Below are 24922 nucleotides of genomic sequence, written 5' to 3'. Positions count from 1 at the left end.
CTACCATTTGGAACTGGCTCCATTTCAATCTGTCAGTTTCCAAGATTGCTGTGAGGCAGGTGAGACGGGCCCCAGCGAGGTGGAAGCTTCTCTGTGACGCCACCTCCAGGCCCTTGTGACGGCCTGACCGTCTGAGGGTGCACCCTTTGGGGTCAATCAGATCTTTAAATCTAGTTTGGAGTCATTGGTTCTGTCGACAGTACCTGTCATGATGCTCCCAATAGGCTGAGTCAGGCAATGGAAACATTTGATTTGCAACATAAAGGATGCAGTTAATAGAGCAAATGTCCCATTTCATCCTGTCAGTTGCTGATTTGAATATGGTGATTAATGCATAAGATCTGTTACACAGCTTCTTAGCCAGGAAGGTGAACTCTTGGCATGAGAAGCAGCCAAGAGGTCAAAGGTAAACCATGGTCGATGAAGGGCATGCACCTGGGAACAGTAAGAGCCATCAACCAACTTGACTAGGTTCCTTACTTGTGAAAAAATTAAATTACTATTTTTTAATTTAAAAAATTAATAAAAGTATCAGCTGCCCATAGGCTCAACCCCAAGCAGCCCCTCAAAGTAGCCAAGAATACCTCAGTGGGGTGGTCTCAGGCGGCCTGGCTCTGCTGCTGCGGATCTCAGGTGTTGGGATGGCTCAGGAATGTCGTTGCTGAGGCTGCCACTCTAGCGGTTTATGACAGCACCTCGCAGGTTCCCAGGATGGACACAACCTATTTTATACACAGCTTTTTTTTCTTTAATGGGCTCAGGTTTGGGAACATGTTGGCAGGCTGATCTGGCAACTCTGCCGAGAAAATATAAATAAAAGTGAGACAGATTTATCATCTTACAATTAGTCACCTATCACTCAATCAGGCCGTGAGCCTTTCAGAAGTTCACCAATAACAGAAGTAACACCAGTGAGTCACTGAAGTAGTAATTAGGAGAAGTGTACACAGCACACGCCCCAAAGACAGTTTGTGAGCCAGGAACTCTCAGGCCACAGTCTAGAAGGAAGCTCAGGGGCGTGTCGTCATGAACAGCTGTGCACTGGGGAGGCAGCCAGTGTTATTTCTTCATGGTGATTGGTGGCATTATTAGAATTTTTTCAAGTGATAGGGAATTGGTCCGTGGTTACCTTATATCAGCCTTGGAAAACGGTTTTAAGTTGTGCTTAGGATTTCCAGAGGCATTCCACAAGAAATGACCCAGGTCAAGTTAGCCTTGCAGAGAATAAGCTAAATTAAGCTTTATTTGTATGACTAAACTGGTTTTGTGTGCTCAGGGAATTTTCAAAGCTGGTCTCCATTTGATATTTATTTTAACAAGCCAAATGCTCCATGACACTATTTCTTCCTTGAGTCTTTCCAATAATGTGTGTGCTACATTGAGATGAGTGTCTGAGATCTCACCTCTAAGCACAGCTTCAGAGCAAGGATCTGGGGTCTGTTTTGCTCAATTTAATGCAAGTGCAAACACAGCCCGGCCCCGTGGGACAGAGCAGTGTGTTGGGTTTTTTTTTTTTCCCTCCAAAACCTGTCATATTTTGAGTCTGAAAGGAGAAATGAAAAGCAGTCTCTCTCTTCTACAAAAAGGTGGTATAGGGATGTGCTTATTTACCCAGCTTTTCAGTTATTTATCAAAGCGTGCTCCGTGCCGCAGCCTCCTGGAGCGCCCCATCTCACTGTCACTCAATTTACATTTTGTTTATTACATACAGAGCACTGGAACCGGCACAGCGCAGCTAATGTGGCCGCAACAAATGGGCGCGCAGCAAGATCTCTTTGGGGGCCGGGTTCAGGCTGGGATACTTTTTCAAGCAGGGATTCCCTTCGTGGTTAATTGGGAGGACTGAACAAACTGTGTGCTTTTCATTAAAACCCTTACACAGTCAGGCCTCATCAGCCTGGCTGAATAATGGAAACTTTTGCTGTGTCTACCCTTGTGTGGAAGATTTCCTGGGGTAAGACACAGTTTAAAATGTCCCAGATTTCTGAGGGTTTGTGACTGTAAAGCGATCGTCCGAATGCCCAGGGAGAGGATGCTGATGGGGATCCAGCTTCCCCAAAAGGGCGCAGTTTGGTTTCCCGAGGAGAGGCTCCAGCTTGTGTGAACTAGAAGGACTCCCGGGGGGGTTTGAACAATTAGGGAGTGGTAACCAGGGGACTGGCAAGGTGACTGGAGGTGAAACGTTCCCACTGTGATCCAGTCATAAGCCAGTTCTTCCTTTGTCTCAAAAGAAGAAAAAAAAAAAAAAAAACTAGAGTCCTCTTTTCCTGGAAGTCTACACTGCAGAGTCACCTTGATTTTCATTGATTCCAAACCAGGGTTCATCATTAAATTTGAGCAAGATATGCTCCAGGGGAAATCCATAATGCAAATGTCAAAAAAAAAGATGAATAGTGGAGAGCCATCCAGCCCTGGGTCACCTTGAGGACCATTCCTTTGCAAAGGTTAAATCTCCAGGGATGTCACTAGAAGTAGAGCTCCATGCCGGCCTCGGGCCAACAGTTTCTGTATTAATGGGAGAAGTGATCATCGGAGATTAGGAAGCCATCATTTTTATAACTTACTTCCCAATCCCTGCACCTGCAACCACTTGTTACTGTTTTAATGTCCCTCCTGCTTGGCACAGAGCTGTCGGTGACAGACAGGGCACTCAGTGACACTCCGTTGTGGTTGATGAACAACTCGCTGTCACTGTCATCTGTTTTCTGAAACACTGGCTCTGACATTTTTAAGCATAATATAAGAAAAGTGTCACCTGAGAGGCTGAATGTAACAGCATTTTTAAGAGAATGCTTTGCAGTACTTACATGCCTTTCAGAAATATTAAGCATTTGGGAAGTTAATGAGAATTGTATTATAGCCTTGGTCAAAAACACTTTTGCTCATATAGTAAAACTTCAAAGTAAGATTTTTAATTATATTCAGGTTCCTTACCGAATATTTTACTGGTGTGTTTGTGCACCCTTACAAATTTTAGAAATGTATTATTTATGAGGATTGTGTATTTTGTTAAGTATAGTTATTTGTAATAGTCAAATTTGTTTAATGATTGTTTTTCAAAAATGTGTATGATCTGAGATTTGAAGAAAACGAAATTCTTTAGCATCCATTCCATTTCCTGGTTGTATAAAAATGTTAGTAGGATCAATTAACTGAATAAATTGCTGGTGTTAATAACAAAATTTCACAATAATCCACTCAAGCATTTAATTCTTGTGCCTTCTATTCTGTGTTGGAAATGAAATGATAGAAATTATAATGGGGTGAAATGAAATCAAATCAAGATTCTTGAAATATAAGACAGGAGGGAAGCATTATTAAAAGACTGCTTTCTTGATGGGACCTATATTTAAATGTAACCGTATCACCTTAGAGAAGGCACTCTCCCCACTTTTTTAGAAATGAGTTTTCCAGCAGCTCCATCCAGGTAGTGAAATAGGGAGGGGGTTGCTGTCGATCTTCCCTCCGCCTTCCCCCAGATCTTTCCTGTCCATTTTGGACTCTCTGTAAGCTCACCCACGTCGCTCCCGCCCGCAGGGACTTAGAACCAGCACACCCCAAGGGTATGGAGGCCACTGCAGGGGTGGGACATGGTGGCAGCAAAACATGGGTGAAGGAGACTCTGAGTTGGCAGCATCTGAATGAAAGGCAGAGGCCTCGAAAGGTGGGACACCAAGACTTCAGGAAAAGAAAATAATTGAAATAGAAAGGAAAAAAACAAGGTTTAGTGCCTGCAAGAATCCAGTCTACTTTCTGGGGCACACAGTTCAGAATTACGATACCCTATATATTTAGAACAAAGGTTCCAAAAAGCATGTTCTTCTCCCTCAGCTGTTGGAGAGACACAGAGGACCCAAGAGACCATGAACTCTACTCCCTTGCTTTGCCAACTCTTGTTCATTGTCTAAAACTGAGACACCACGTGTTCCATCTCCCAGCCCATGTCTGTCCAAAACTGGGTACCTGTTAGCCACTCATGGCTTTGCTCTGTGTGGTGTAATTGCCTGTTTGTGAAACAAAGACATTTATTTACCTTCCGTAACAGAGAAGTCATGGCTACAGGCCTTATATTGGATGGATTTTTTAATGGTTTCACTTAGGACATTTAGAATATAGTTCGCTTCTTATGCTAAAGCCTGGACACATTCAAAATGCCTGCAAATAAGAAACGGATGCATGTTACCAAGAGCCTAACATTCAGACTCACAGTGTTCTGTGTTCTGTTTTGTCCATGAAAGCCCATTTTAGAGTTATTGTTTTATTTCTGAATAATACATTTCTTTATTCAAGGTCAACACAAGATAAAGTTCATTCCAGAAATGGTTGGTCCAATATTAGAAATGACACTGATCCCTGAGACGGAGCTGCGCAAAGCTACCCTCCCCATCTTCTTTGATATGATGCAGTGCGAATTCCACTCCACCCGAAGCTTCCAGATGGTAAGGACATAGGTGTGCGGTAAGTGGAGAAGACGGACCACAAGACTGAAAACCATGAAAAAGACTTTTAGGTGGTTCTAGAGCTAAAGATGTTGCATATGGAAAACATAATTCTCAATAGCCTAAGAGATAAAAATCCAAGGACTTTTCCTTTTTAAAGAAGGCTATCATCCTTCACTCATCTTTAAGGGAATTTTGTTTTGTTTTTGGCTTTTCCTTATTAACTTTTATCTGGATTGCCTTACACATCAAACCTTGGATAAAAGTCTCTTCTTCGCCCTCCTTGGTACGAGCAGTCCTGGAGCATGTAGTCGGATGCTACTGTGTTCTCTGGGCCTGGCTGCTTATTGCCGATTCATGTTATCGTAAAGTCTAAATGCTTTGCTTTCTAGTCTTTGAAATGTGTGGCTCGATCTTTTTACTTGTGCAGTGGAACTGATGAGAATGCCTCAGAGAAAGTATGTAAAGTGCTCCAAACATGCTTTAGCACCAGGAGGAGCAGGATCTGATTTATGTTTGAGAAGAGCAAAGTCTCCTTCCCTGGACTCCCTGAACGTAAGCACAATGTTGACCTTTTCAGTGCTCGTGGGGGGCACACGCCCCCAAGCAGGAACACCGTGGGTTTCTGCCTAGTGTGCTACTGGTTTGGCCACATGCTTTTTGCAGGAGGCAGGAAAAGAACCCAAACGATAGGGATTTTTCTACACAGCGCAACCATTGTTAAAGTACTACAGTATTTCAAGTAAGGCAATATTTGTTTTATGTAGGTCTTTGAGGGATTTTGAAGAAAATTCCTACATTGAAGAGAAAGCAAAACTGTATCAATCACGGCAGTGTGGTTTTAGTGGGATCTGTTATTTGAAAGAGTAGATTTTCCTTCCCTACCTTTGTGCTTTGTAGTTTAAAGGAGCTTTGAATAGTTTCTAGGTTTCCATTGGTCAGTCTTCACCATTACTGCATGAAGGTAATAGCCATGAAGAATAATAATGTTGCTATCTCTAGAACAAAAACAGACACAAAGCTAAAAGAACCCCTGCTCTGTGAATAAGAGTTGAGTCCAGATACGGAAGTCAGGCAGACCATGATTCGCAGCGGTTCAGAGCTGTAACATTGGTAGAATCTACTTGAAAGGGATGTTATGAGAAGTGAATAAAATAAACTCATGAAGCCCTTCCTTCATTCCTTCACTCCTTCATTTGTTCCTTCCTTCCTTCCCTCCCTCCCTCCCTCTCTCTCTTCCCAAACGGGAGGAGGGTTTCCTAACATTTATTTATTTAAAAAATTATAGAGACTATCTTAAAAGAACAGCTGTTTTTGTTTCTCTGGCCCTCTCTCTGTTTTTGTACATATGTAATGTGATGTTGTAAAGGTTGCCCGTGTTTTTTGTTGTACCTTTTGTTGGACGATATGTCAAAGACATTTTCCCTGATTAAAATGTAATAACCATGATTTTGCTGATCGTATAACATTTCAGAAAATGAGTCGGTTAGTCTTTTCTTACCTATCCCCTTTAGTTGAGCATATAGGTTGTCTACAGATTTTTCTTCCTACTCTTATTACTACTGTTATTTTGTACTACTATCATTGTGCAGTGAACATGCTCATGCATATAGCCTGACTTTCTTGTGAATGTTTTCCTGGTATACATTCTTCAAAATGGAATTGCTGATGCAAAATATTTTTAGAGCTTTTGACAGCATTGCCAAATTTTTTATGCCGTTGCCCTAAGATCTGACCCATCTCCACTGCCGCTGGCACCACATCGTGGTCCAGTCTCATTACTACCTCACCAGAACTAGGAATTGTAATTTAAAATGCTTTTTCCTAGGCTGAAAATACATCTGACATTTTGAATTGTATATAAATCAGTCTTCAAAGATGGACCTTATGAAAAAAAATGCTATTCAATTAAAGAATCAGGTAAAGGAGAAAAATGAATTTATATAGATAAATGTTACTAGCCCAGGAAACTAAGATCAAAGACCTTTCAAACATGGTCACTTGTCATTGTTTTAAGCAGTTTTGTGTCAAAATAAGGTCAAGGGCAGTTGGAGTAAAGAGGCGAACGAGAGGTCAGCTTTGAGTGTTCTTCTGTCGGCCCTTCTTTTTACCTCATTCCTGTCTTGCTAGAACTTTAATGTATCTTAAGACAGTCTTCTGAGCAGGTGCTTCCTTTTCTGGGGCTCACAGGCTCTTAGGTCTGTCTGTGAGTGGCACAAAGCTAATGAGAACCATGGCGGTTTTGCCTCTATTCCCGGCCGTTTGCTCCCGGGCTGACTTCAGAATTTTCACTACCAGGGACATCTTTCCAGAAAACTAAACTGACTTCTGTTTTGCAATTGCACTGCCATATACTGTGCCCCCAGGGAGTGCAGGCCAGTGAAAGCATAGGCAGGGAGATGCAGGTCCCCAGAACTCAGTCAGGCTGAGCATGCCCAGCTACTTGCATTTTTTGACTGGTATTCACTGGCCCTTCATTCGTCTGTGTTGTCTCCTGCTTGTCCCTTCATAGACAAGTGGTGGGACTCACCAAGGGTTTTTCAAATAAAGGCCCAAAAAAAAACAAAGCTAGTGAAAGAAGTCTCTCTGTTAATCTGTTTGGAATTTAGAAAAGGTCCATTTCCTTTTCTGCTGGGATATCATCCTTTATTTTTTTCTCTTGGCCTATCTCAGCCTCCTGGGTAGAAGGTCACCCTTCCCAGACCTGCTTCCTCATTGTCCCCATGTTGGCCAGGCCTCTTGTCGCTTGGCGTCCTGGGTGGGGTCTGGCTGCACTGGCCCTGCCATGCTTGCTCTGTGGGCCTGTGTGGCTGCTCACAGGGACTGCCAGTCCTTCCTCTGCCCATCTCAGCCCCTGTGCTCCTCCCGGCCCTTGGCCCAGGGCTCTCTGGGACCACTGCTTGCCTCTGGGCCTGCTCTGTCTTCTCTGACTCCTTTCTGTTCTCATCAGTTCAGCCCCTACCCTGCCACTCTGTTGAAGCGGTGGGCCCACCATCTACTCTTGCTGGTGGTCCCTTGGTAGTGACTGGCACATGCACAGAACAGCTGTGTGCAGCTGCCCTGCCTGCATCCCAGGGATCTCTAGGACAGGGCTGGCTGGCTGCTCTTTAACTAATCTGCCACCAATCCAATTACCTAACCTTATTAGTCACATCAACAAGGGCTTAAATTGGCTGCACTTTGATAGCAGATGTGCAAACCTAATGGAGTGAGGGGAAGACAGTACGCTGTTCTCATTTCCACAGAACTTCAGTGCTTTGAACCTGGGATGTAGCTTTTTTTTTTTTAAGGTTTATCTGAGTGGGGTGGTTGATACGCTATTTGGGAAATACACCATGTCCAGGCTGTGCTCTGTTCTTTCAGTTGGAGCAGAGAGGGGGGCCCGCTGGATTCAGGAGAAAAACCTGCAATTTTACTCAGGATTTAACTGCATCAGGCCAGTATTGGAATTTCAGCAGCATGTCTTGCAGATCAGCTGCCTGCAGTCCCCAGCGTTGCTTCTCCTGTGCTCCTTGGCTGCCGAGGAAGCATTTCTCTAGAATGTTCTTGTCCACACCCTTCCCAAGAGTCTGTTTCTTTCCAGGTCCCCACTTTTGCAAGAAAGAGCATGAGTCTTCTTTCAGAATAGGTGTGTCCTTGTCCTGTGTTACCAGTCCAGCCTATCCAGGGCCCGAGTGTCAAATGGGCTACCTGCTTGTGGGATGGGTGGCATGGAATTAATTGGTCCACATGCTTTGCCCTCCTGGTGGCCCAGGAACTCTTTCCAGAATTGTGGGCAGCGCCTCAAGTCAGCCTGATACCATGTGCACTGGGTAGTCTGTGTCACAAGTGATACAGATGCTCTGCAAAGATTGCTAGTGAAAGAAGTCTCTCTGTTAATCTGTTTGGAATTTGGAAAAGGTCCATTTCCTTTTCTGCGGGGATATCACCCTTTATTTTTTTCTCTAATGCCCACGGAAGCTCCCTAGAAGAGGACATGTTGTGCAGGGACTGAGGCCAAGGAGGAAGTTGATCTGATCTGATAGAGGAGCTTGGATGGGGCAGAAGTATAAAGACAAGGAAGCCCACATATGTCAAGTGGCCTTCAGTGCTTCTAGAAATCCCTACCACCCACAAGACACCCTGCTTCCTGTGGGCTGGTGTGCACCGCTCTGGGTCAGTGGTCCAGTGAAAGGAAGACATTCCAAGAGACTGGTGGTGTGTAACGTTTGTGAAATCAACACTGCCTCCCATCTCCAGATGCCCACTGGGCAGTTCATCCTCTGTGTGGTTGGTGTAGTGGTGAGGGAGGGGTGGCACCTTCTGCTGAGGTTGTCCCTTTCCCCCTTGGAGCTTGCACTGCAGACATCCCATCAGCAGGAAGGCAAGGGTTCACCCAGGGGCTTCAGCTTGACGTCCACTCCAGCTGTGCCCTCACAGGGCCCCCCTGCCCAAGGCAGCCGTTGATGACAACAGCCACCCACCATTATCAGCCCTGTCTATGTGGCCGCTGTGATTTCTCTGTCCTGTCCAGGTGGCCATTCTGTGTCTCCACTCAGCAAAGCCTGTTCTCTTCTTTCTCCCACTTCCATTTCCTCTGAGCGCCTCCAGCACTCCAGGCACCCTTGGCTAGCTGCCCTGGTTCTTACAGTTAGGATGCCCCACCTAGACTCCTAAATTGTTCCCTTCTACTGCTTCCGTGGTCCATTAGGCTCAGAGGACATGTCCTCTGCTCTCTCTCCTTAAAGTTGGCTAGTGGGTTCACTGTCCTGTGCCCACTTGTGCCTTTCCCAGTCCCAGAGTAGCATGTTTGCACTGAAACTGAGGACTTTGGGAAATCTTCATGTTTTCCAGAGGTGAAATCCTACATGAGAAGATTTCAGTATTTGCTGAGCCAGCACAGAGGGGCTTGGAGGCATCAGTGGCTTAGTGCTTCTCGTATCATCCACATAGCCCTGGTGAGCCACGTTGACACAATAGGAACCTTTTCCATGCCTGAAACGAACCTCTCCTCCATCTCACTAAGACCCCTGCTCCAAATGAGTAATTTCCCACAGGGTTTTGCTTCATAAGAGAAAGCATACCTTTAAATTCTCTCCTGGCACCTTTGTAAAGAATTCCATTTGTTATGTCTTTGGAAAATATAGAACTAACAGCTGAGAATTGCAGCAAATGACTGTATGGGCTACATACCATTAATAAAAATGGAATGCAGGAGACTCTGCAGTAAAATAATATTTTCAGTCATGGAGCTGCTTTCTGTCAGCTTTGTGAGGGTCAGTAAAATGCTCCACAGTTTCCAGAAATTCCCATTTAGTTGTAACAATATTAGAACATGAGTAATCTTGTGTCTGTATTTCTGGGTTCCTGCTTGAATAATCTCTTCGTCCTGCCCATACTGGTAACTGTAAGGAAATAACTGAATAACCCAAGTTGTGGTAATGGGCAGCTTCTGCCACTCAGTGGGAAAGCCAGTGTATTTTGCACTGTAATATGAATGTGAGTATGTTTGGTGGCAATTTTATCATGTTTCTTCTTCTTTCTTTGGGATTTTGTTTGCTGGTTTGCTTATTTTTGCCTTCAATTTCAAAATAACACTTGATTTTATTATGTTGGATGCTTAACAAGGAAATACAGTGCCCAAGAATTAGGCTATTATCTAATTGAACCCCAGGCCTAAAAGCTGTCTGAGAGATCATGGAAACGAATACCCTCCATTCCACGAGTTCTGATTACATTGCATTCTGTTATTCAAAGCCCTTCAGCAAAGAGATGCCCAAACCCCCATAAATGGCTTTTAACCAAATTAAACAGGACTCACTCTGAGGGCATTTCCTGGAGCCCATCGTCATTGTCTACAACCCAGAGTCACGCCTCAGTGTGCACGATGTAGAAATGGGGTGCAGCTGCACCTGCCCGCAGTCACCCAGGGTGCACCAGGCAGCAGACAGTTCCCCAGCCAGGCTACACCTGTGCGGGACTTGTAGGGCTCTAGGTCTTTGGATATTTCATAGAAGCTTCAGGGTCAGCGAGCAGCGTACCTATTGGATGTAGAAGGAGGTGGGGATTTTAGAAGTTGGGATATTGTGTGCTAGAGATTGTGTACGTAGGTCTGCAGAGTGGTCAAGAAGAGTTATGCGGTACACCTAAAAACATGCCTGGGCAGAGGGATCAAAGTGTGAGTGAGAGACTGCGGGTGGTGGGGGTCAGCTACTTTTAGAGTGGCCACATGTTAGTATGGAGCCCCAGGGGTGGTGCAGAGCCAGGCTGCTCTCCCAAGCCATGCCAGCTCCTTCTTCCTGGCCATGTGTTCCACACAGACACAGGTCAGCGACTTTCTCTCGCCCGCCTCTCCTGTCACTGCTGCGGAGCAGGGACATGGTTCTGCAATGCCACTGTATTGGCCCATTTCCACCTGGAAGTTCAGAAGCAGAGGATCTGATTCTTTGAAGCTCTTGGATCCCGGTGGGTGGGCTCAAACCGTGGTCCTGCCTCTGGTATCGTGTAAGCACTTCCCCCTGAGTAATGGAAGGAAGCAGTGCACTGCAGGGCAGCGAACAAGTGCACTAAGCATTACCTGTACACAGGCCAAAGATAACCTTTTGCTAACAAACTCAGGAGACCGTGTTCCTAGATTTCGGACTTTACCCTGCTCTTGATAACCTCTAAGCATTTCATCAACATGATGAGTTATTTGTGCAAACCTTTCCATCCTGGTCCAGCTCCTCTCTTCTTCTAGCGTAATGCCAGATCCCTTCTGTAAATGTGTTCCTGGAAAATGCAGGCCTGCTTTTCTCCATTTGTAAATGCATTATAGAGATCAGTAAATCTAACCTCCACCAAAAAGGATGCATTACAAACCAAGTAGGAATGGCATTTGGATTGCCCGTACTGGGATCTTCCATTCCACAGTCTCTTAAATTAGAGCCAGTAGCCTGTGGCTAACCGTGGTGGTGAGTGGTGAGAGCAGGGGTTCCTGTCTCAGCTGAGTTACCAGTGATGTCAGTAGCCCTCTTGCTTTACCCAGTTCATCTGAACAGCAGCCTTCACAAAGCCCTGTATTTATATGAGGCCGTAGGTATTGGCGCTTAGAGATGCTCTGTCAATATTTTAAGGTGGACACCCTGTGGGTGTTTTTGTAGTACTATTGGTGATTCAGAAAAGACAGGAAAATAAAATGATTTTGCTTATCACATGAGTGAGTCTCTGCCACCTTTGAGCAACACAGTAAACCCTTGCTAATTTTATCCTAACCATAGAGAACCCTGTTGCAAATTACCAGATAGCATGCATTTATGAGTAAGATAATAAACATGATTTTTATCGAACCAGCTCTGCTCTATGAGCAAATGTACTTCCTCCCGTTTATTTGGACAGGGCCATTTAATTCTGATTATGATAACAGTTCATAAGCACACTAGCAAATTGATTCTAGTATATTCTGTAAAAACTAATGAAGACCCTGGAAGCAGAGGCGAGCTGCGGATCTGTGATATTGAATCCTTGCTGAGAAACAGAACAGGATTGCCAGGTGTTTGTGCAAATTACTTAGTTTAGACTAGAAGTTAGTAAAATTAGAATCAGCTGTGTTCTTCTGATTTGCTTATCATCCATCCACTCATTTTAGAAAACATTAAATTCATCAGTCAAAATTTGATAAGCAGCATACTTAAGGAGCTGGCGCTTCCTTATTGCCCTTGTTTGTGACAGCTAGGTTTATGTGGAAGCAGAGAAAACATGGCATTTCCATAAAATACACTCCAAGTTCAAATACCTTCTGATTAACTAGTGATGAGCAGTTTCAAAAGCCTGTGTGCTTTTTTGCCTGTTAGGATGAGGCGTGTTTTTCTGCATTCTGTATGCCTTCCTTGTTGTGTGCTCAGGCGTGGAATTGAATTGTGTGGTTTGATTACATCTAGCTTCGTTTGTATCTCAATTATTTGTTCTGAAGGCTTAGCACTCACCAGGCACTTAGTTTTTGGTGGTCCCATCATGGGACCCTCTGGGAGATTGGATGGCCTGGAAATGCCAGCTTCCGCGCTAGCGGCAACCTGTCCCCATCGCATCAGCTCCCTAAAAGAACCACCTTTGCAGAATTGTCTGTAAAGAGCAGAATAATGGTGGGTCAGTTTCGAAAGGTTGTTACTTTACAGTAAAAGTCACTCTCATGAGACTAAAGATCAATAAAACAAAGCAAGTCATTCTTTCTTGTTCGGTGGAACCATCTCTCTCCGTTTCTCAAACTCTCTGAACGACTCAGAACAAACAGTGAGAAGGAAGGCATTATTCGTGGAGAGGATCACAAAGGGAACTGCAGGGACTCATGATGTCCAGGTCTGTGTGATGTTGCCGAGTCCTTGATGTCAAGCAAGAATCAATACCTCTCTCCAGTCCTGTTTTACACCTTCGTTTCATCTGTAGCATGAGAGAATTGCTGTGTTAGGCGGCGTGTCCCCATCAAGGTCAGGCAGGTCTCTGCCTGCTTTTCTCTGAGCTCCTCCCTGGGTCTCATGAGGCCCTCTCCTCTGCCTCACGGGAGACCACAGTCCACTGCCACTGAGTCCCCAGCACCATAGATGGAGCTGGCAGTGCCCATATCAGGCACACGCACGAGTGTGCTCACCACTTGGCTTGCATGGCCAGGAGAGCAGGTCGTGTCTGGGCGTCCTGCTAGTCCCCTCTGCTGACACACTAAGCCCTCCCCAGCTCACATTTCACACCAAGTCTGTCCAGTAATTGGCGTGCATGTAGCACCTTCATCCCGCTAGAGCACCCTCACCAGCCACTGTTCTAGGGGTTGGGGACACGACATGACCAAGAGAGAAGAAAATTCTTTCTTTCACCCAGCTTAAATCCTTATGGCTTCTTGGTAATAGTAGGGCATTTGGGGATTGTTGCTGGGAAAGCAGTGTCTGAGCACATTATCATCCCGGAATCCCCGACACCCTTGCCCGTGTGCCATGGTGTGCTTGCTTTCTGAACCTTGAATTCAGCTGTCTCCAGCTCTGCAGAGGCTGACACGCTCACAGCCCCTCCTTACCCCCTGGCCCAAGCCAGCAGGAAGCCTCAGGGCCTCTGGCTTGAGTCCCGGCACTGAGGTGGCTCCGAGTCCTGCAAGAGCTGTGGCACTGGGTAAGAAGGACGGGGATGCATGCCCACCATCGTTGAGGTGGTTTTGTGCGGCCCCATCAGCCACAGGGTTCGTGCGGCTGCTGTGAAAACACTTGGGAGAGTTGCACCTCTCCAGAATTTAGTTTTTCCAAAAGCATGTGTCCGAGAGACAAGTTCATTCTAAGGATCCTGTCCCAACCCTGTGCTCTGGAAAAGCTTTGGGGAGTTCAAAGAAGGGCCTGGAGGTGGACCTTTTCGAGATGCCTGCTAGTCTTTTAGAGACATTTCCGCTCTTATTTTTATAGTGTTTTTTTCAACCACAGTGAGATACTTCACGAGGAGCCATCAAGGGATGGCAGTGAAGTGGCCCCTCAGATGTTTTCAGATTGCTGAGAACTCTGCTGGCAAGTAAAGAGCCATCTGTTCATTTCTAGGAACCCACGAGCTATTTTCAGTGTTACTTGTTCGTAGAGATGAAGCCTGGGGCTTTTTTAGCGTTGCTCCTTGATTTTTTTTCCTCCGGTTTCCTTGTCTTCCTCTGGCTTCTGCTATCAGAATACACATGTTTACGCTCCATTAACCAGGAAAGGACATGAAAGATTCCCCCAGTGACAGGGGGAGGGGGGTCATCAGAAGTCCCCAGGGGCTCAGGGGTGGCAACTCTTTAGTGAAATCCGGCTTCAGAGGTGTAGGGTGACTGTGTGGTGATCATCTCTGGTCAGCTTGTGTACTGTTGACATTCCGTCATAAAACGAAATATCCACCATGCTGATTATTTACGCTTCCTCTGTTTAATTATAGTTTGAAAATGAGATCATCACCAAGCTGGATCATGAAGTGGAAGGAGGCAGAGGAGACGAGCAGTACAAGGTGTTATTTGATAAAATGTAAGTGTTGATTAACAGTGGGGCTTATGTCAGAATAGAGACAGAGAGACTGTAATTAGACTACAATGAACTTTGTAGCCCAGAAATAATTAAAATGTGTTAATAATGGAAAATATTTTTAAATTGCACCTCAGACAAGTTTCTTTTTCTGAGTGTGATTAACAAGGTGTGTATGATTATTTTTCAGCCTCCTGGAACACTGCAGGAAGCACAAATACCTCGCCAAAACGGGAGAAACTTTTGTAAAACTTGTGGTGCGCCTGATGGAAAGACTTTTGGATTATAGAACCATCATGCATGATGAGAATAAAGAAAACAGGATGAGCTGTACTGTCAACGTGCTGGTGAGTGAAAAGTTCATTCAACTTCCAGTCTTCCCGGGATGCCAGCAATGGAAGTAGGAAGCTTGGAGGCCTCTTGACAGCTGGTCACAGAGCTTTCCATGAAATGCGGCATCGTTTGCATATTTCCTCATCTTTTTCGGGGGAGGGATAACAACAAACTGTGTGCAGGTCTGCTCCGAAGAAGGTGGCAAAATCATGTCCCCTCTGGATGTTACCACACAGCTCTTCGGTGTGGCTGAGAATGCTGCACCATCTTATTTTGTAACCACAGTAGCACCTGTGTTGGTCACAGGGGCAGAGGGCTTCAGTATTAGGAGATTGTGAGCATGTCCTGTAGCGGGTTGAATGGTGGTCCCTGAACCGTGTGGAACATCCTAATCCTCAGGACCTGTGAACGTGACCTTATTTGGAAAAAAGGCTCTTTGCAGATTGACTGAGTTAAGGATCTCAGGGTGAGGTCACCTTGGATTACCCAGGGCCCTAAATCTGACAATAAGTGTCCTTTTAAGAGACAGAGAAGGAGGCAGCCATGTAAGGATGGAGCCCGAGTCGGGGTGATGTGGCCACAAGCCAAGGGAGCCCTGGGCCTGCCAGGGCCTGGAAGAGGCAGAGTGGGATTCTCCCCCAGAGCCGTCAGGGGGACCTTGATTCTGCTGACGCCTTGACTTCAGACTCTGCGCTCCAGCCTGTGAGAGGACACATCTGCTGTCTTAAGCCCAGTGTGTGGCCATTTGTCACGGCAGCCACAAGAAGCCAGCGCGTGGCCTCAGGGACAGCAGATGGCTGGGGCCGAGTTGGCCCTCTTGCACCCCTGCTGACACTGTGACTCGGCCGGGTACTGTGGACGCGGCCTTGCTCATGTTGTCATCGTGCATTGGCTAGTGCTGTAGGTGAAATGGGCTTTTCAGAAGTTTTAGGACAAGCTCAGTGACAGGGACTGCTGGAACCACAGGACCGCCGCTTCTGGCCCAGAGCTCCGTGCATCTCCCGGCATCCTCCCCGCTGCTCCCAGAGGAGCCAGAGAAGCCGACTCCTGGCCCTGGAAGGAGTTTTCTAACCTTCCCTGCCTGCCCCAAGGTGGGGCTACAGGAAAACACTACACCTACTTTGTTCTACTTAATGCATTTCTCTGGATTTTCCATGTCGCCACCTGGTCATTGGGCAGCATATGGATCCTTGGTCTTGACTTCTGTGTCCACGATTTGTATGGACTTAGAGGCACTTTGAGCTCATGGTGACAGACTTTAGTGTTTGGAGCAATATGACACATTCATTCATTCTATAGAAAATCACCAAGATGTTTGGACTGAAAAGATAAACAAAAGGCACTATTTACACCCTGGCATCAATACTGAATCTGTGCTTTGCCACCAGAAACTTGCAGCTAGAACCACGTGGCTTCCTCAGCCCCTGCATTCTATGATGGGGCAATCTGTTTCATCTAGTGATAAACATTTTCTGTAGCAAGTTTTCCTCTCCTTGAAAATCCAAGTATGGGGGACTTCTGATTTATGGTCCAATTTGTAAAAGAAGCTTGGAAGTTTCACTCCCATCCTCACCACGAGGAAAGAGCTGGCTGTAAACAATTCTTGTTCCTGAAAGTAAACAATTCTTAGCTGTGCAGGGAAAACTGCTGCCTCCCAAATTGGAGAGACAGGAGGTTACAGAGAATCACAGCTCACCGGAGCGGAAGCCAGCTGCCAGAGGCAGTACTGGATTCCCGTTACCCAGTACGTCGTGTCCACAGTCACTGTAAGATTATAAGACACGAAACACAGTTTGAAGAGACAGAGCAGCCATCAGAGCCAGAGCCAGATAGGGCAAGAGGTTTTGGAATTATCAGACTGGGATTTTAAGTAACCGTGATTAATATGCTAAGAGCACTAATGTAAAAGGAGACATTATGCAGAAACAGATGAGTAGCATAAGCAGAGAGATGGGAAGTGTAAGGAAGAATCCAGAACACTAACAGTGAAGAGTACTTATGTTCTTGTCAGTAGATTGGACACAGCTGAGGAAAGAATGGGCTTCAGCCGTCCATCTACATTTGCGTGCGTTCTGTGAGTCTGGGCAGCTATGGGAATTGCTGGCTTCTGGCATCAATGCCTGAGGCCTGTCCGCCGCTGTGCTCGCCTGCGGTCTCAGCGGAGCACAGCAGCGAGCCCTGCCCTGGGTAACGGCCTCCATCTTTCGCAGGGAAATGAGCCCAGCCCTTGTTTCACTGTCTTCCTGCATTCTTGCCTCGGTTCGAAGTAATTTACTTTGGTGGTGCCAGTGCGGTTAACATGAAATAGGAAACAGTCTTTTTCTGCAGATGAGAAATGGAAACCTTTTCAGAATCATTCCCTACTGGAGACATGCTTTTTCTAGTGCTCCCTCTGATCTTGAAGGGGACCTGAGTGGCCAGATGGGGTCCAGAGGGAAGAATTACTCATGTTTGTTAGCTTTTGGGCTTTGGTCATTGAGAATGCCATTTGTTTTAAGCAAGACCTCTCATGTTCACCGGGTATGAAACCTAGCAGAGAAGTGGTGATGCGCTTTGAACATGGCCTTCTGTCTCCGGGACCAGGGTCGGAGAACAAGCTCTTGTAATGACACGTGCAGCCAGAGTTTCCGACGTTAACGTGTGTTATCGTCACACGGAGCCTTGCTCAGTCCCTCCCTATTGTTACTGCTGTCAGCACCAGCGGGGTTTTGCTAAGAAACACACCCAGGATTTCTGACCTCATTAAACTTCCTCCAACGTGCACATGCTGAGTCACCCCACGCAGAGTGAAGTGTTCCCTTCTTAGCGTTTCCTGGGGATAAGATGGATACCAAGCTATCAAAATGCTTGCACTTAAAAAATAAAATAGGTCCTAGGGAGTAAAGAGAAACAAGAAACTGGATTTTTACAGGTAGGTGTCCTGGCTTTAAATGCTCACTGCCCAGCTCACATTTAATGATATAAATAAAAATATAAATCTGCTTCTAATCTCTCAGTCCATTTTCACCGTTTCTTCTGGTACTTTTGTTATAAAACAAATGGGGTTTCATAGAGATGAATATGGATATCCATCTCTAGATGAACATGGTATATAAACATAGGCTAAAAATTAAAAAAATGTGTGCCATTTATCACTAAGCAGAAGCCCTCTTGAAATCCTAATGTTAAAATAAAGCATAGAATTTAATGATGCCCTGTAAAGCCCATTACCAAGTTTGCATTAGAACCAGTATTACTGGGGGTTTTTTTTTAATGGAGTTAGTGGAACATATTAAGTTGTGTGAGCTCATTAATATCCCACTCTCCCTTGCACTTAAAGAAAGAAAAAACTAAAATAAAAATATAAGAGACACAAGCAGTCACTCTGTCTAGCCACCTAAGCCCCCTATATATACCCCTGCAAGGACATCTACTTGGTATATATTAGATCATGGTTCCCCGACAAAATGCACATCTGTAGTTGAGTAGAATTTATTGTCACCTCATAGTCAAGTCACCTAATTCTAAGCAGTCATTAACATATCCCTATCTAAGACTAGTAGAATCTTTGTTAACATGCAGATGTTTACTCTCTTCAGGGCCCCTTTACAAGACTAATTAAGGTGATTCTGATTGGAATTCTAAAAAATTGAGTTTCTGCTTTAGTCATAACGAGTACAAAATCGCAATGTAATGCCAATGTGTCAGTTCTGAAAGACCAATGGGTAGTGGTGGATTGGAGTTGGGGGCCAGTCCTGATGGGGCTGCTTGGAGAGCTCCCAGAGGTCAGCTCTGGTGCCAAGGGCATTGGGAGAGGACCAGGTGGGGGGCGGGGGTGGGGTGCTGCTTGCAGAACCCAGACGCAGAGCACCAGAGCAGCGTCAACATTTACGTAAGAAACGCAAAGGTTTTATATAGAAACTGGGATTTGAGATGAATGTCCTAGAGAGGTTTTGAAGTCTTAGGAAGGGAACAGAACTCAGCACAGGCAGGAAATAGAACCGTGTCTCCAAGAGAGGAATGAAAGTCGTACGATATCCCCATTGTGAAATTGTAAAGGACAATGATCAAACACTTAGGAAAGGATTAAAAATATGAGTGCAGAAGAAAATGATGTGAAATCATAGCTGGTAAAATACTGGCCAGTTCGAGTTGGAAGTGGAGGGTTTATTCTCTACCTTTGATGCAGATTCTCTTTGTTACATCGCTCTGAGTTGTCAGCTGAAAATACCCTCATTAGCGAGCTGTATCTTTCCAACTAGAGGACATTAAAATCTCTGGTGCATTTTTCTAACAGCGCCCCCTCTTTCTATACTTGCTCATTTTTCAGAGAGATCAATTTTGGCAGCTGTGTGGGTTTTTTTGCTAGTGAAATTAAACAACTTATTTCATCTTATTGGATAATTGAAAACCTTCACAGTGGTGATTGATCTCAGGCACTGATTCCAGAGTTCTAACGTTGTGTTCAGGTGCTGAGTTTCACATTGAAAGTAGTTCTGGTGTTTCTATCCTGAGGCCTGGTTAGGTGAGATTTTAAAGTGTTTTATAGCGATCTCACATTAAAGAAGTGAATTTTTGATAGACATTCTTATGCTCATCCTGAAGATATTTTATAATTTATAGAAATAGCCCATCACTTATAATTACTAATTAGCCCTCCTCCATCAGTACTTACAGAGTGCCTATAAAGTGGCAACCCGTTTTCCTACTATGTTTGGTCACGTGTCTCTGTCTAGACCCGCACTGTCCACTGGGAATTTCTGTGACGGTGGAAATGTTCTGTGTCTGCATAGTTCAGCACAAGAGCAGTAGCTCCATGTGGCTACTGAGCACTCACTGTATGGCCAGTGCAACTGAGGAAGTGGATTTTTAAGTTCGTTTAATTTTAATTGAATTTATTTTACATTTGAACACGTGTCTGGTGCTACAATTTCAGGCACCTTAGGTGTGGGATACCACCGGGCTTCTCGTGGCTCTGTTCAAGGCTGGCTCTAGCATGTTTAAATCCTGTTGGTGATGCTTATTCCCAAATTTGGGGTCTTGAGCCAATTTATTTTTACTTCTAATGAGTTTTCAATGGTTAAGAAATCATATTTGGATAGTACCATGTTTTAATCGAAGACGGATGACTTTGAAGTAACAAGTAGATTTTAGTCATCACAGTGTAGGAAATGTGATTATTAGAATCATCCTCCAAAAAGATGAAGAAGGGGATATAAAATGGATTTTTCTTTTATGTGACTCTGGTTCTCATCCACAGAGCCGGGGTCCATTTGTCTTATGTTTGACCCAAGTTGAAGAACCTTGAGTTTTTTAATATACATGTGATACCTTTTGTAAAACAGCTTTCTTAAAACAGTGTTGTGGTTTGATCTTTCAGAATTTCTACAAAGAAATTGAAAGAGAAGAAATGTATATAAGGTACGTAGCCATCACACTTGTCTGCACTGTCTCCTAGTATATTATAATTGCTCTTGTCAAGTCCATGCAAAGAAATGCTGTATAACCACAGAGGTTTGTCTTACAGGAAATTGTGAATCCTAGAGATTGAGTTTTGTGGAGTGTCCAGATAGATCCTTAGTCCTTGTGCAGCTGCCCGCATCCATGCAGAGATGGGGGGTTACACTTAGCTCAGAAATAAAGCCATAAATTATTTCACAGGGGTTTGTATCACTTAACTGACTCACATGGACCTTTTGAAAAGAGACACCACCACAATTTTAATGTTTCACAGTAAACCAGATGATGAAATGAGAAATCCAGTTTTAACTTTCTTAGAAATAGGCAATATTATAGTTTTTCAGTCAGTTCTTTAACTGACATCATATACTCATGTTTTACATTTTTCTCTCTCACTTGCCTTTCCTTCAAAGTGATGGGCTGTGAAGGAGCCCCTCTCTTTCTTGATCTCTTTTAGGAGCCAGTGTCAAATACTTGGCAAGATTACAAATAGCAGAATAGAATAAAGATGTGATCCACATGACATTAGTGTTTAATGATGTATTTATCATATCAAGTATGATTTTCTAACTTCTGGTTTCTAATTTTTTTTTTTTTTACTTTCTCTTTCAAAAATATACCATATAAATCTAATGAGCTTTTGGGAAAACAGTCAGCTTCTTTTATCCCAAATGCAGATAGCTTTATATTAAAACAACTTTTATTTCTTTATGGTAGAGAAATTCTTTTGACCACATTCCTGTTATCACTGGAGCTCTTTTATTCTTATGGATTTATATTTTTATGGATATTTTTGATGCATTTGCATTCAATACAAACATAAGGAATCACAATCAAACATTGCATCATTTCATTTCAAATGTAAGAGAAAAACTGGAAAAGATGAGAAAGAATGAGAAACCTTGAGGAGTAATTCTATTTTCTTGCACCATCTTGATTTTTGTCCTGAAAAGAGGACTTAAAAAAAAATGTATTATTGTATGTTGCTCTGGTTGGCTTCACTCGGTGCCTCTGCACCAAAGTTTTCAAGACCTATGGATTGTGAACACCATAAAAAGAAAGCATAGACATGATTTATTGTTGAAGGTGGAATTTAGCTCTTGGAACCCTCAGCACAAATTATCTGCTGACATTTTACGAAGGTACCTCTGTTTTGTCATCTCAGGTATTTGTACAAGCTGTGTGACCTGCACAAGGAGTGTGATAACTACACTGAAGCCGCTTACACTCTCCTTCTCCACGCAAAGCTTCTGAAGGTAATAAATATTGCCACGCATTTTTACGATTCTGTCATTATAAAGTCGAAGATCATTTAAACTTTTATTTTTCCATGATAAATTTTAGTAAACTTATGACTTAGGCTTTTATGGATATTGAATGAATGAAATGGTAAAAACCAAGATGTTTAGGAAGTACTTTGATCATAGATCTGGCCCCACTGAGTGCAGATTTAATGAGCTATCATAGCACGTTACCACTAAGCATCGTGAACAGCCGGTCACTGGACTGTCACGTAGCAGTGGACGAGAGATTCTCCAATTCCTTATTCATGCCAACAGGTGTCAGTCATGGTGGAGAATGACATCAATAAGAAGGAATTTCTGTAGTCAAACAGCTAAGATATAGGATGAGGTAGACCCCTGATTATCTTAGCACTGAGTATAGGGACCCCATCATGACTGTCCTGTCCATGAGTCCACACTGAGAGCTCCTATTAGTCCCTAGTTCCCACCGCACCTCCTGGCTGGCACTCCTGGAGGGTGTTGCTCCTGAGCACAGGTCTGGCCTGACGACTTTCAGGTCCCAGTGGCTCTTTTGTTGGGCAGCTAGCTTTCAGCCTGGGTGGTTTTGTTTGTTTGCAGTAATACACTCATGCTCTTCCCCATGTCTCCTCAGCCCAGTTAGTCAGACAGAGTGGACCCTCAGCAAATAACTATGTGGATGCATGGGTAGGTGCGTGGGTGGGTGTGCATGACAAAGGGGGAGCTGGGCGGGGGTGGGAGGGTAGCTGGACACATGGATGGGTGGGTGGATGGGTGACTGGATGAAGGAGTTGCTATACGACTTCTAGTTTTATATTTTAAGACTTCAGCAAGTTATTAGATCATCTTGCCCATGATACTCTTATAAAAAAATTGAAAAAAACTGAAAAATTGGATAAACAAGAACAAGTTAATGAGAATTAGAGTGTAGTTGAGTGACTCTATACAAAGATTGCTCATTCAAGTAGCCCTGTTTCCAAACTCAGGCCAGCCCCCTAAACACCACAAACTGACTGAAAGAAAACCAGAAAAGATTATGTTAAAAGGGCATCCAGCAATGTCTGGTGGGTGATGAGAAGACAGTGTGTTAGGGAGTGAAACTCCAGCAAGAATCTCTGGCCTTTGGCCCAATCCTGAAATCTCCATGAGCTCTGGTACCACAGATACACACAGGCTGCTCCAGAGACAGCAGGGAGTGGAGATGGTTCAATCTGGCTGCCTCACTGATAGTTATCAGTTGTCCCCCTTTGGCTTCACACCATATAAAGCTCTCCCAAGGGATGCATTTAGGAAGGTAGAGATTTCAGTTAGGGCCTCTTACACCTGCCATGCCGCTATGAATTGTAATGGCCTGCAGTTGTTGGAGACCCTAATTTCAGTAACGATGTTTTTTGCAAATATGAAGTTACTTCTTCTACACCAGGGAAATTAAAATGGGGTTGACAGCCTTCATCTCTCTCAGAATCTGTAAATACATATGCGTGTGCATGTAAAACACATGTATGTAAACTATCATTTGTTCACTCATCAAAATTATTCAGTACAGATGGGTCTGTCACAGACTGCAGGAGGTGTTTCAGACTCAAATTAAACGGCCCTTTTGCATTATCTTTTCCATCGGGGCTCTGAATTTTACAGTTAAATGGTGAATGCTTTATAATCTCTCTCAATGTCTTTCACAGTGTTATGTTTTGCAATGTTTCTTAAATATGTTTTGATATTGCTGTAAATGTGAATTCACACTGGTAAACCAACTTACTAAAGAATATTATTTGTATTGTTATGAAAATTTCTCTTCAGTATGACAAATATATTCTTGTTCATTAACTAGAAAGCTTCAAATAGAATCTTTTGTCATAAAATAACCACATACTGGCCAAGCCCTCCCGGGTAACAGGCATTGTGCCTGACGCCAGCAGCACAGAGGCACAGCCCTGCCTGTAGGAGCTTGAGCGCCCATCTAGCCCCATGTTTCAGGACTCGTGTGAGAACCATGTGTCTCCTTGCTGTTAAAATCACGAGCAGCATGGGACTGAGGCCAGAGCCCCAGGGTGCCCCACTTGAGACAGTCACAAATCACATGGTTCATAATGCATCTCAGAGGTTACAGGGCATTATCAGCAAGCTGACCATTCTGTGCTTCCCAGAACCCACCAGGTTTCTCTTCGGCCTGAATGTGGCCCCAGCTCTGCCTCCCTCTTTCATTCCTCTTGGGGCCTTTGCACAGAGGCCCTGCCCTCATTTCCAGGCGGTGGCAGCCTGAGTGTCCCTGGAATCAGGGCCCGCGTACACCAAATGCGGAGCTGATCCGAGGGCGGCAGGTGGCAGTGTTGGACGCATCCTCACCTGGCCTCTCACTTTACTTCTGCTGCAGTGGTCGGAGGATGTGTGCGTGGCCCACCTCACCCAGCGGGACGGGTACCAGGCAACAACTCAAGGACAGCTGAAAGAGCAGCTCTACCAAGAAATCATCCACTACTTCGACAAAGGCAAGGTAAAAAGGCGGCATGTCCCGCGCCTCCTCTTGTGGGCTTCCCTGCAGCGTCACAAACACATTTTTAACACGTGATATCTGTGGCACCAGAAATGTGTTACAAATTGTGGGCTGGAAGGTTTTATGCATGGTCTACCAGTTGGCCCTGCTAAGTAGCACTCTGACCAAAAAGAAGTCAGTCGCCCTTTTATAGATGCTCTGCTAAAACTAAGGACTAAATGCACTAGTATTTTAATCGTCTTTGCCAGAGACAACCAAGTCTGGGGCACTGTTGGAGGCATTTCTGGACACTTAGAGCTAATGTATTTGTTTGATGGTTTGCATTTTTCTGTTGTTGCTGAAAAAGTAACCCTTTGGTAAGACCAGTATTGCTTCATCTTGGCGGCTCCTAGGTTCATTGGCTCAAGCAGAATTGTTTATTCCATCGACATCTGATGAAAGGAAACCTGCCACTATTTTTACCAGCTGGTGACGGATCTCATCCATGTAGCTCATGTGATTCAGATAAGCGGTAACTGTTAACAAAAGAGAGAGGGAGGTACTTGAGCTTCAGAAGTTCTTAAAATCTACCACCGCAGTGACTTCAGATCTCCTGTGGCTTCATCGGGATTCTCAACTCATGTCTGTAACTGCTTCTTTCTCACTTTGAGAGAAGCACCTAGGGGATTTCGTGAAGGTGCTGCTAGTCGCCTATGGCTGCTGTATCAAGTACCAGAGCTGGGTGGCTTTCAGCAACAGAAAGGGGTTCCCTCTCACCTCCCGAGGCCGTGAGCCTGAAATGAGCATGTGTCGGGGCCCAGCCCTGTGAGGGCATGACTGAGGGGAGGCTGTCCCGTAGTTGCTGGTGTGGCCAGCAATCCTCGGCGCCTCTGGCTTGCAGACACATCATCCCAGTCCGCCGCCATCCATGGTGCACTACCTGTGTGTGTCTCTGTGTCCAAATTTCCCTCTTTTGTGAACACCAGTGATTGGGTTTAGGGA

The 24922-nt window shown here is 44.7% G+C and overlaps 1 protein-coding gene across 2 annotated transcripts in view; it reads left to right on the top strand.

Annotated features, from left to right (window-relative positions):
- Positions 1–24922, top strand: part of DOCK1 (dedicator of cytokinesis 1) — a 466830-nt gene that overhangs the window by 386007 nt on the left and 55901 nt on the right. For both annotated transcript variants that reach the window (XM_073240131.1, XM_073240130.1), the window contains exons 33-38: positions 4291–4439; positions 14331–14416; positions 14604–14760; positions 20106–20146; positions 21351–21441; positions 23822–23941. In XM_073240131.1, the coding sequence (XP_073096232.1) occupies positions 4291–4439; positions 14331–14416; positions 14604–14760; positions 20106–20146; positions 21351–21441; positions 23822–23941 (644 nt within the window). The remainder of the gene's footprint in view (positions 1–4290; positions 4440–14330; positions 14417–14603; positions 14761–20105; positions 20147–21350; positions 21442–23821; positions 23942–24922) is intronic.

The sequence above is a fragment of the Manis javanica genome, chromosome 7 (genome assembly GCF_040802235.1).
Source record: "Manis javanica isolate MJ-LG chromosome 7, MJ_LKY, whole genome shotgun sequence".
Classification (NCBI taxonomy): Eukaryota; Metazoa; Chordata; class Mammalia; order Pholidota; family Manidae; genus Manis; species Manis javanica.
Note: the sequence above shows the minus strand (reverse complement) of the source record. Positions and strands in the feature narration are given on the sequence as shown.